Source organism: Herpailurus yagouaroundi, unplaced genomic scaffold (assembly GCF_014898765.1).
Source record: "Herpailurus yagouaroundi ecotype Mexico unplaced genomic scaffold, PumYag 28, whole genome shotgun sequence".
NCBI lineage: Eukaryota > Metazoa > Chordata > Mammalia > Carnivora > Felidae > Herpailurus > Herpailurus yagouaroundi.
The window spans coordinates 35,178,469-35,191,228 of record NW_024412376.1 but is presented as its reverse complement, the minus strand read 5'-3'; the positions used below and the strand labels follow the sequence as shown (position 1 = coordinate 35,191,228).

The 12,760-nt window shown below is 38.2% G+C and overlaps 1 protein-coding gene across 1 annotated transcript; it reads right to left on the bottom strand.

Annotated features, from left to right (window-relative positions):
- Window positions 1-3,400: 3,400 nt before the first annotated feature.
- FGG (fibrinogen gamma chain) lies at window positions 3,401-11,732 on the bottom strand. The gene is made up of 10 exons (XM_040471800.1): window positions 11,585-11,732; window positions 11,435-11,479; window positions 10,818-11,001; window positions 10,617-10,710; window positions 8,964-9,094; window positions 8,478-8,611; window positions 7,394-7,578; window positions 5,642-5,919; window positions 4,129-4,298; window positions 3,401-3,626 (listed from the first exon to the last, which is right to left on the bottom strand). The coding sequence occupies exons 1-10, from the start codon at window positions 11,660-11,662 to the stop codon at window positions 3,612-3,614; spliced, it is 1,314 nt and encodes a 437-aa protein (XP_040327734.1). The 5' UTR covers window positions 11,663-11,732; the 3' UTR covers window positions 3,401-3,611.
- Window positions 11,733-12,760: the final 1,028 nt, after the last annotated feature.

The window sequence follows — 12,760 nt, the reverse complement described above, 5'->3', positions numbered from 1 at the left end:
GTGCCTTTTATATAATTTAAAAATATATAACACAAAAGAATAATTCATGATTTATAAGAATGTATGCAAATAAACACATCAAATGTATTGAAATAATTGTCTATTAAGGAGACAAATGGAAGAAAAGGAAGTTTGAATAAAAGAATCAATCAAAAGAATGACCCAGCACAGATGAATGAGAATAGTGTACCAAGATTAGGATTAACTCAGTCTCTGCCTCTGAGGGATATACACGCCCCCCCAAAAGATACCTGAAACAATCTTTCCCATATTCTTGGTCTGTTTATCACCAACTTATTATTATCCATCTACTTTATCTCCTCTTACTATTTTTAATTCTTTCCCCTTCCCCAAACACTCTTTTGGAGCTACATCAAACTGATAAAAAACCATCAAGGAGCTATATTTTCCACAGGGTTATATGTGTACTTTGTTTTTCACTCTTTTTTCACTCTTTTCACTTTTTCACTCAGCTGAATAACCAAAGCTCTCTACCATAAATACTTTGGCTAGTTTATACTGGTTAGAGTCCAGAGTCAAAAAGTTTAGATCTGGTCAAGTTGTCTATACTTAATATTCTTCCTTTCTCATTCATTTTCAATCCACCTACAAATCTGAAACATAATCTTTACAACTACTAAGCATAAAGAGAATTGAAAAAAAAAAAAAAGCTACAGCACTTCAGAGGTAGATTTGAAAATCTTGATATTTGTTCATGAATGGTTATTCCAGCCTGTTGATGAAAGAACTCTGCCTTGTAGTTCCAGGAACGGAAGTCATGGTATCAGCACACTTGTACAAGACCTTCCTTTTTGGAAGCTTCCCTCTGCAAGGTTTTCAAACGGTGGGACCATGCATGTTTGCTTTGCACTTAGCCTGCCTATTTTGCAGTGACCTGAGTTTTTGCATGTCTGGGAAAGGGTTGAGTAAGTCACCTAATGATTTGAGCTGTGAAGAAAAATAATCTTTGTCTGTGAAGCCTCAAACTCTTCGTTTCACTTAAAAGTAGACTTTTTAAGGTTTGTCAAAATAATCCTTTCTATTTCTATTTACTTGTGGAGACATCATCCAACTGAGTCTGGAAGTATTTTTAATGCTTTATTTCTGAAACTCTAGCCCTTTGATAATTACCATCGAATATTAGTAACTAAACAAATAGGATTTTGTAGTTCATCTGTTTGTCTCGATCTCATTGGGTTTTAAAATTAACTTTAAATTTAATATGTACTCATTACAGCAAATCAAACAACACAGAGATATATACAGAGAAAGTTAGAATCCCTTCTCTACCAATCAGTCAGCCCCCCTCTAACAACCATTGCCGGTTTATCCAACATGCAGACCAATACATATTTGGGACACTCCCCAAAACAGGGAGCTCTGAAATGTTTTTGAAAGAATGTTATAATTGATATTTTAGAAGAAGCACTGAGTAAGTGATCATTTGAAAAATCAGAAAAGATTTTGGACTTCCTTATATGTATTTTGTGTTCTAGTATGTTTATTAAATTTTACATTAGATTGGTTGGGGAGAATAAATATGTACAAAGAATATATACATGTCAAGATTACATTTTGTTCAAAATGTATGCATAGATACTTTTTACATAATTATTCTAGAATTTTTTTCATCTTAAAATTTCACTTATTTTGTAAATGTTTCCATGTTTATACAGAGATATTATACTTATTATGCAATCATTGCATTCGATCCTATTGTACTAATAAATCATCTTGTTCATTCTTCCACTGTGAAATACTTTCTAAATGTTTCACTTATTATCTATATGGCTGTATTATATTTCTCTACATGGCTATTCTTCAAAAATAATTTTTTGGGATAAATCACTGAAGTGATATTATTGCAACAAACTTACGGTATTAATCAACTCTTCTTATCTATGACCAAATTGCTCACCTAGAGAATTTTATAGATTCACAAAGGGAATGCAGTCTTGTATGCATTCTGAGTGTAAAAGTAGTTTGAAGCATGACGAGGTGGGAGCAGGCAAGGTTGAAGGCAAGATGGAGGAGAGGAAGGAGATGATTGCCATTATGCAGACAGGAGATGTTGTATGTCCCAACTAACATGGTGGCAGGGGATATAGAGAAGGAAATGAAAATAACAAATATTTAGCAGGTGGATTTGTCAGACTTGATGGTATGGGGGAGGAAGAACAAGGAAGACTGGAAGAGGAGTCGCTGGGTTTTTTGGAACTTGAGAACTGGATGGAATAGAACAGGTTTGGGAGGAAGAAAAATACCACTATGTGCAGTATCCCCACTATCCAGAACCGTGGCTAGTACAGAGAAGGCATTCAGTAAATGTTAATTGAATTAATGCTTCAGGCATACATAAATGAATGAGTGTTACAAACAATGAATCAATTTTCTTATCCCAAAGCCTCACAGGTATTTGGTTGTATACCTAGAAGTTGACTTACTGTTTTTAACTCCTCATTAGGATATTTAAAAATCAGGACTCATGGGGCACCTGGGTGGCTCAGTTGGTTAGGCAACTGACTTCTGCTCAGGTCAGTTCGTGATTTCGAGCCCCGTGTCGGGCTCTGTGCTGACAGCTCAGAGCCAGGAGCCTACTTCAGATTCTGTGTCTTCCCCTCTCTCTACCCCTCCCCTGCTCACACTCTGTGTCTCTCTGTCTCTCAATAATAAATAAATGTTAAAAAAATAAAAATAAATAAAAATAAAAATCAGAACTCATGAAAAGAAGGAAGTGAGAGAATTAGGAAAGAAATTGTGGAAAGGAAGAGAATCCAAAGCCAAAGCTGAGGACTACAGAACAACTGGATCTTCCTCTCATAAAATCAGTTACTTTCCGTGGTCAACTTTATGCCAACTTATATAGACTTTGCTATTCCTTACAGAAAGTTGCCAGTTCCTATCTCTGGCTGCTAAAACCTCAACATCCCAGGATTCAGCATGAAGTCATGGCTCCATTCCACTCACCTCATCAGTTACTAGGGAGGGACAGAGCAGAGCATGCCCTAAAGCTCTCTGTTCTGAGTCACATGAAGTCCTCTCAGGGTGCCCACATCTAGCTGCAGGGTCTGCAACTAAACGTTTTTTCTGGGATAATTCCCAAACAGCCTTATATGTCCAGTTGTACTTTGGGTACCATGAACTTTAGTTATGTGATGGTGACTTGTGTTTATGTTCTTACACCAAATTTTGTCACTTAGGCTTACTATATTCTCCTATAATTGTCTTATATCCCCTGGAGGACAAAAGCCATGATTTCTATTTTCTTCATAACTACCTAAGAGTCAAGATAAGGTTCAGCATACACTAAGAACTCAGCAACTACTGATGATTGCCCAACTGGAATTACTGAATTGAAGGAAAGTGATGGTTTTTCATGATCAATAAAAGATACCATGTATCTAGTCTTAGGAAACAAAATGTTTATTGAAATGACATGTAGATAAATTATCATCAGCATAAAACTGTTAGTGGAGTTCTCAACATGGGTTCTTCCTTACTCTTAGAATGAAGTGAGGCTTTGCAAGTCCATTGTCCCATAGGAAAAATATTTTATTTCTCTGTTCAGATAAAGTCCTTTTAAAAAAGCAAATCACTTTTGAAATGGTCTTTTAAATGTCTCCAGCCTAAGACCAAAACAAAAATATATTAAAAAGATATAATTCTGTCCATTTAAAAAGAAGAATTAAAGATGGATGATTTGGGGTTAATAAACATGGAAAAGATACTTAGGCCTTTGAAATGCTAGAATTTACTCTGATTTTATTCATATATACTAAAATATTTAAGAAATAATAAAAACAAAAAATCAAGACAAAATTACATGTTATTAAAATTCAAAATTTGGCAATAATTTTATTATTATAGATTTAGGAAACAAGCTAAAATGTTATCTTCTTAAACACATTTTAAACAACTCTGAGCTCAGTAATTTGGGAATATAATCCAAAGTGAGTGTTAATTTCCATTTAAGGCTAAATACTCTTAATAAAAGACTTAAAATTAATAAATAGGGTAAGAAAAATGAAACTTTCAGAAAAGTTTCTGAAACTAATAGAAATTAACAGTTAATTCTCAGGGTAAAACGATTTAGTCATATTCTATTTCAACATGGTGTTCTGGTCCAACCTGTTTCGCTCCCCCAAGATGGTACTGCTGTCCTTCTCCAATAGATAATCTGTTGAATGGGATTATCTTCATGGTGGTTTTCTTCATGGAATACCACCGAGATTGCCAGGTGGCCCAAATAATGCCATTATCATAACCATTAGGAGTAGATGTTTTTGAGTAACTGCCACCTAAAATAAATTGTAGATGTACATATAATTACTCTTGATTATCCTTATCTCAGAAAGTCTGTAAAGAATGGTTTATTACAAAATACATTGTCACTTACATCAAATTTATAGTGTTATCTACTATCAGAAAAATCCGTAAAAAATCATAAATCCTGATTTACAATTAAAATACACTCTATTATGAATCAACCCCTTATATCTGTATTCTACTTCTTGATCACATCCATACATAAATGTATTCCCTTACTAACAGTGCAAGAATCCCAAATTTCCCCAATCTGCCTCTCTTCCCGAGCTTAGCCATCCTGGAATCAGTTATTACTGATCATCTTTCCACAAGCAGGTTAGAATGGCAACAGTCACAATTCCTGATGAGATGACCTTGAGTCATCTAAAAACACAATTTCACTGGAAAGTACTTTAGAAAACAGTTTTGGAAAGTTATTTTTTTCTCCATTACACAGTGGAGACTACATTGATTTGCCTTCTCCTTGTCCTTGGGCACTAGATCCCATGTGATTTTGTAAAGGATTGTCTGAGTCCAACGCTGGAGTATACCACAAGCTATCAACATGGCTACTCTGAGTCATGTGGATCAAACACCTTCCCTGAGAGGGTCTTCTAATTGCATGGTTTGTAGGTGCAAAGATACGCTTAAAAGTGGGGGTGGGGGGGAGAACGTTGTGAAAATCAAAAGATAAAATAGATTTTAAGGGGACTACAAATCATCTATTGGCTAGCACAGTGCCCAGAGGAGGTAAGATTGCTTATCTTAATAGAGCTTTTGGAATTAGTAGGGCCTCCCCAATACATAGTTGTTGAGTAGTAACAATAGTTTATCAGTAAGTCCACTGTTCAGAAGTATTCCAGCCTTCGAGCAAACTACAGCTTGCTACCCCCGGTCTAAAATAAGTGCCTGCACTTCTCAGGCTGTACTTTCCTCTCAAGCTTTCATGGAACTGTGCCCTTACCATTATTTCCCTGATCTTTACTCCATTCCTTTGGACACCTGCTCACTGCTCACTGGTTATATCTGTCACACAGCTCATGGGAAGCCGCACCAGGCTAATATGTTAACAAGCATAAATATGATAATGTTAGCCCATCCAGATCATACATATGGTAAGTCTAGAAGAAATATCAACCGGGTGGATTTCTTGTAGTGGGGCCAATTTGAGGTATAAGTTTAGTATTATCCAATTCTGGTTTAAAATAAAGAGCTATATAATAAGCCCCCCAACATCTTTACTAACTATTTCTTATTTTCTTATATCTGTTTTTTACCTTTTATAAAAATATAGACTATACACTAATTCATATATCTAAGGAAGAAATCTCTATACCTTGGTAATAAACTCCATTGAGGTGGCCAGCATGACACTTGTTCATCCACCAACCAGATCCATCCTGTTCAGCACAATTTCCTTCATACTTATCATTGTCATTGTCCCAGGTACTGAACTGCATGCCATTGTGGGATGTGAAAAATTTATCACTAGGATCATCGCCAAAATCATAGCCGTCAAAGGCATCTCCAGCATCTCCACCAATAAAGTAGGCATATGTCAGGCGGTATTTGTCAGCTTCAGGTCCCACCTTGAACATGGCATAGTCTGCAGTACTATAAAGAAGGGAATAGAGACATCATATCTTGACCCTCATTAGGACCAAGGGACCTCAGAAGTTCTCTTTTCCATAAGAAAATTGTCTAGAATGTTTAACTTTGCTTCGTAAGCCTGAAATGCGCTCATTGAGTCAAATTTTCTGCAAATCTGGCAAGAGGCAATGGATGTGTGAATCAGTTCAGAACTCGTCAACACCACCCAGGATGGGTCTAGAAGCCTTCAAGGCATCCCAATGTAAACTAAAAACATCAGCCATTTTAATGCTTTTTGCCTATAGAGTCCTAATATCAAACTCAGGTGTTTGGATGAATCTAATTTCATGTTTTCCACCTTTATCTAAGTGTTTAGCATTGCACATGGAGTTATAAACCATAGCAAATGACACTGAGTGATCATTAATTTAATGATCTTGAAGGAACTACACCTCTATTAGTCACTAATGTCATCTGAAGGATGAGGTCCTAAAGGGATTTTTCTTTCCCAAGATAGTGTTGTAGTGGCAAGAAGGAGGGCTTCCTAGAGCATCACATGAATGAAATGGTCCCTGTGTGGCCCACAAAACATAAGCTCTATGATCAGAATCTTCCCCAGGGGGGGGGGGGGGGGGAGGGAATTGTGAATAAGGGCCAGAATTCTAGGGACTGCAGGAAAGAATGGGCCTTGGTGCATGAATAGAAAATTTCAGAAAATATTTAGCCTCTTTCCTAATCTCCAGTGCTTGGGAAATGGGAGGTGTTCTCCTAAGAGAAGATCTGCTGACTGTGGTAGTTTCTGGTGAAAAAAAATTAAAAATACAAGTTTGGAGACAATATATTTCATTATTTTGTAGACGCAACAGAAGTATGAAATATTTTTGTGAATTTTAACTAGGAATACTATGCTCAAAGGTCCCTGATAGCTCTGGGCATAGAGGGGACTTTATGTTACCAAAGGAACTAGAAGATTTAATTTTAAGGTAGCTCATGGATTTGACCGAATTGTCGTTGAACTGCTAGGAAATTTGAAAAGTCTGGATTCAGTTTTCAACCAAAATAGTCATTAGGAGGACAAGCTATAGAGTCAAACTACCTGAGTTCAAATCCAATCTTTACCATACACCAGCAATGTGACCTTGGGAAAGTTAATCTGTAAAATGAGATTAATAATAGTACCTTCCTCATGAAATAGTTATTTGGACTAGATTAAATTATAACTTCACACTTGATGTCTAGTACATATTAAATGCTCAGCAAATATTAGCTATTATTCTGTACGGTTCCAGGGTAAGTAGATTGTACCAAAACACTACCCATCCTGGATAGGACCTATGTCTTTGAACTGCCCAAGAACCAAACTGACTTCTGAGGAAAATGGTTGGATGTGCTCTTTGCATTTGTCAGGCTGTCTTTGATGTTGGTCTATTGATAGTTGGAAAGTGCACATTCCAGACAGTCTCTACACCAAGAAATAGAAGTCCTTTCTAAACAGTACCTGGTTCTGCCATTCCAGTCCTCCAACTGTATTCTTAATGCATATGGTATGGCAGACTGGGTGCTTATCAAATGAATCTTCTCATTTCCCAGCCAAAATTCTGTGGTTCCAGTAGGAGACAGATGTCCAAATCCTTCTTTATATTGAATCCAATTTTTCTTGAAATCCAAACTGCCATCAAGCCTCTAATTACACAATTGCATGGACAAAAGGGGAGAGTGGATTATCAGTGCACACAAAGAAAATGCTATAAACATCTTGTTGAAGATATGGACGGTATGATTCCACCATTTACTAAGTGAACTTGGGCAAGCTGTCTTAGTTTCCTCATTGGTAAAATTGGAATAATGATGCCTGTTTCGTAGGGTTGCTGCAGGATTACACCAGAGGATTAAGAGAAATACTTTTTAAAAAGAGTGTCTGGTGCACCTAGAGGACTTCAGAACCCCAACTTGATATTGCTGATTTTTATACTGATGGTAGAAAGGTCAAGCCAATTGCTCAATCTGTATCTACCAACGAGCGCTTCCATCCCTCACTCTGAGCGCCCCCTGCAGATTAGTTGTAACAGTGATCAAAGATAAGCAAAAAGTAGAAGAATGGCCAATGAGTGCCAGAGATACCAGATGGGCTTGTCTTGGAATAACCCAACCGTATCCTCTGGGAGACTTTCCCTCTTTGTGATGGGCAGCCTTACATCTTGTGCTGCCTCATGAAAGAGGTCTCTTCTAGTTCTTTGTCATTCTGATAGTGGTTATATGCTATAGTGAATCTATAACAGCAGTGCCAACATAGTCTAGAGTCAAAGCACAGACTCTGAAGCCAGACTGCCTGGGTTCAAATCCTGACTCTTTTACTTATTATATGACCTATTATGTGTTACTTATTATGTGACCTTGGACAAGTTACTTAACCTCTTGTGCCTAAGTTTCCTCCCCTATAGAGATAATGATTGTACCTACCTCATAGGGAAATTGTGGGGACTAATTGAGTTAATGTTCAGCAAGCGCTTGCAAAAGTTTCTGGCATATGGAGGATGTTTATCTGGGCGTTCATTAAATATACAGGGTGAGGGAAAAAATACCTTCTGCAACACAGTCCATCCATTTCCAGATCCATCAATTTCACAGTAGACTAAGAACTGCTGCTTAGCTTTCAGAGGTTTGATAAAGTAAAGCCCACTCTCTTTGGCTCCCTTGTTAGCAATGTCTTGACAGTCTGAAGGAGGAGAAGGAGCAGAAGAAAGTTTTACTGTGGTCTGAAATCCCTGTTAGACTGTTCCAGCCTTCATAGTGAGCTTTTAACATGCTGCAAACGATTCATGTCCCAAGAAGCATTTTCTTCTCTCATCATCATTCCTTTCCAACTCTTTTCAACTACTCAAGAAAGGTCTAAGCAATTGGACACCTTAGACTTAATGGCTAAACACTTTCCGTGTTATTCCTATTCGGTCCTATAAACACTTTGCAAATTATTCTAAACACTTTCCAAAGTATACATTCCTATACATTCTCCTTGCTTTATGTATTTGCTGTGATAAAAATAATCCCAATATAAACCTTTCACATACCTTTCCCAGTTGTATCATGTATTTGTACTGTGTCTTTGCATGGTTCCTGACACTTTGCTTCAAGCTGGGCTACCTTCAGTTTCAGGTTATTGATCTTTTGGTTATTTGAATTATATATTTCCTGCAAAAATCTATAAGCAGAAGAATAAGGTAACAGAATATTCCCCTCAGAGGAGTAATTTTGTATTTTCATTACAAAATACTTTGTGGTCTCCAGAAGTACTTCCTGATAAATGGCTTCATTCTTGGAAGAAATATAAAATTATGTTACCGAATTGAGGTGTATTAGAGTTCTAAGCTTTTTGGAAAAGAAAATAACAGAGTGCTTATCGATAAGCAGTATCATGGTAAGTGGTCATCCTGATTTTTACCTTCTGCATAAAGGGCAGCAGATAACAGCCTACGTGAGTGTTGAGCCTGGTTAATAGGAAGACTGCCTGATGTTTTTTTAGGACAGAATATTCCTAGGGAAGGAAAGGTTCTGCCTAGCAATTCCCACAGGTGGAAGCTATTCCTTTTCACTGTAGATCTACTGAGGATCTATTTGTGGACTTCAGTCTATAACTTACATAGGAAAAGTATCTGGAGCATTATCTTACATAAAATAACAGACACTTTCTCTTTCTTCTTCACGTTTCTGTTTACATAGTTTTGGAAAGAGTCTGAGGGAAGTAAAAAAGCTGTTTTTGTGGTTTCTCACAGGGTTGCTTATACATATTCAGAAATTATAGAAAACCATCTATAATACACAGACTATTGTATCTTTCTTTGAAATAAAGAAGGTTAGACAAACTATTTGACCACTTTTTTCCCTCATGCACCTTAGAAAATTTCTGCACAGTAGTCTCCTTTAACTTCAATGATGGGCAATCATAATGCAAATTACAATGTTAGTAATAACCACAAAAATAATAGTAATGGCCTCTGATGACAAACAGAAGATAGATCCCTTCTGGACCACTGCTCTCCAGTCACCGTTTATCTCAATATCCTATGCTACTTTGAGAAAAATTTAGGAAAAGAAATTGTGTAAGAAACTAAACTGTATCCGAGACCCTCTGTTCAGAAAGTCAGTGAGTCCCTGGGAAGTTGTTAACAGACACATTTTACTTTCAAGTGAAGGGAGGAGAATACATGACTGCACGTTCATTGTGCCATGATCAACATGTTGCTCTACAATGTTTGTTATGCTTAGCTTCTTAAAGCACATTTTTTTTTTCTGCTCTGCCTTCAATATAATATACTGTTGTAGCCAAGATCCTCCCTATACTTCTGCTTACTAATTCCCCACCACCTCTTTGTTGGCATTTTTATTAAAGGAATTTCATTTTCAACAACCAAATTCCCATCAGTATGAATTTATGTAGTAAGCCAAAGGTGGGTGGGTGGTGACCATTTTGATGAATTCTGGTCACAACAGCATATGAAGACGTCTAGAACACCTTTCTCCCATACGATTATTAAAAAGCAGTTATAACCCAATGCAATTGGTAATGCTCTAAAAACTTCTACCTCCACTGTGTTCAAGATAGGCATAATGTCAATTGGATATTATAAGTGGGGAAGAAATAAAAGATTATTTCCATTGAAGCTTGGAATATTGAATAAAAACTAAGTCAATCTGGGAGAGTAAATTAACACAAAAATGCTTACCGAATATTTGATTCATGTGTTCCAATTAATGCCTCATATTTTAGAATTTCTTCCATCATTTTCTTGGAATCCTTAGTAGCACTCACTATCCTGTCTGTAATACAGGATCAGAGACATAGAAAGACATAAGCAAGTGGAACCACTGAAACAACAGCAAAAGAACGTCACAAATCATTTTCTTAGTAGTATTTAGTTGCTCACTTGGCTTTGGTGGCTCATTGGGATTATAGTTGACTTGGATTGATTTGATCAATTCTTTGGCTTCTGAGGTTTTGTTTTCAATTCGACTTAAGATGTCTTCCAAAGTCCGCAGATCATTGTCTACACCGGTTTGGTAAGTAGACAGGAAATCTGCAACTCCACAGGTAGTTGGGCAATAACTACCCTGAAAATGCAACAATTAAAGTGATTAGAAATCTTGATTTTTAAAAATTGCATAGGGGCGCCGGGGTGGCTCAGTCGGTTGAACATCCAACTTCCGCTCAGGCCATGATCTCACAGTTTGTGTGTTTGAGCCGCGCATCAGGCTTTGTGCTGACAGCTTGCTCAGAACCTGCAGCCTGCTTCAGATTCTGTGTCTCCTTCTCTTTGTCTCTGCCCCTCCCCCACGCATGCTCTGTCTCTGTCTCTCAAAAATAAATAAATGTTAAACTTTTTTTTTAATTGCATAAATATCTGCTAATAAAAATAGGTAAAACCTAGACTATGTTTTTTGTTTTTTAAAGTTAAAAATGCCAAGTGAGATTTGTGAGAGAATTCCTTCTATTCCTCTGCCCCTCCCCACTTCAAACACAGTGAGAAACATGAAAACTACTTACAAATCTTTCATCTAAGATGCAGCAGTTGTCTCGCGTAGCAACATACTGGAGGGGGAAAAAAAACCCAGAAATGTCACTAGTTTATCAGCTGTGTCCTCACTTTTCAGCTTCCCATGTAAAACAACTATGTTCTATAAACAGCACACTTACTGCCAGGCATGTTGAGGGGAGCAATAAAAGAGTACAGAAGCAGAGGATTAAACCCTGGTGGTTCAAGGACCAAGTCATGGTGTCTGGGTACCGGTGCTCCGAGCCCTGAAGTGTCAGCACAGTGGCCTCTCGGGCTCCCCTTGTCCCTTTAAGTAAGCTCCAAGGATGGCCGGACTGCCAGTGGCTGGGGCTGATCACGGGGCCTTCTTTCCAGAAAGGCGGGGAGGGGTTTCCCGTCTTTTTCCTCATCCTGGCTCCCACCCTATGCTCGGTCAGGTTCTCAGATTTGGCACACAGGTGTAAGCTCCTCCTTTTTGGCTCAGCTCAAACTTTCTCCTCTGTGGCACCTTCATCTGCAAAGGCTGGTGAAGCATTAGCCATGGCGGGGAGGGGGGCGGGGGCCTGGGAGGCTGTGTGACGCAACCTCTTCCAGTACATGGCTGAGAGCAAATACAGAGAGCTGACCTCGACGGGAAAACCCACCTCAACCTGAAGATGAAGCCTGGTGCCACAAACCAATGTAATGCAAGTCCTTTCTTAGCCAGGGGATGAGCTAACAGACCTATTTTTTTGTTGTTGTTGTTTCAACGTTTATTTATTTATTTTTTTGAGACAGACAGAGAATGAACAGGGGAGGGGCAGAGAGAGAGGGAGACACAGAATCGGAAGCAGGCTCCAGGCTCTGAGCCGTCAGCCCAGAGCCTGACGCGGGGCTCGAACTCACGGACCGCGAGATCGTGACCTGGCTGAAGTCGGACGCTTAACCGACTGCGCCACCCAGGCGCCCCCAGACCTATTTTTAACCTGTGGCCATGGCAGAAGGAGACCGCCCGCCTGGTGGAAGCAGCAGGTCCCAAATTGACAGTATTCCCAAGAATGAATGATCTGGAAATACATTCCTACCCCTCTTTGTTGACCATTTTCTTCCTTTTTTTTTTTTTTTGTCAGTTGCGATACAATTGATATATAACATTACATTAGTTTCAGGCGTACAACATGCTGATTCGATATTTATATATTGCGAAGTGATCACCACTAATAAGACTGGTTAACATTCACATGTAGTTGCAAAATACTTTTTTTTTTTAAACTTGTGATGAGAATTTTCAAGATCTGGTCTCTCAGCAGCTTTCAAATATGCAGGGCCGTGTTATTCACCCTAGCTACCACGCTGTG

Coding starts and splice junctions, on each gene's coding strand:
- FGG (XM_040471800.1), bottom strand. CDS start 11,662: ATGACTTGGTCCTTGAACCACCAGGGTTTAATCCTCTGCTTCTGTACT. Junction 7,579..8,477: donor GATGGACTGTGTTGCAGAAG/GTATTTTTTCCC, acceptor TTGTGTAATTAG/AGGCTTGATGGCAGTTTGGA. Junction 4,299..5,641: donor CAATGGAGTTTATTACCAAG/GTATAGAGATTT, acceptor AATTTATTTTAG/GTGGCAGTTACTCAAAAACA.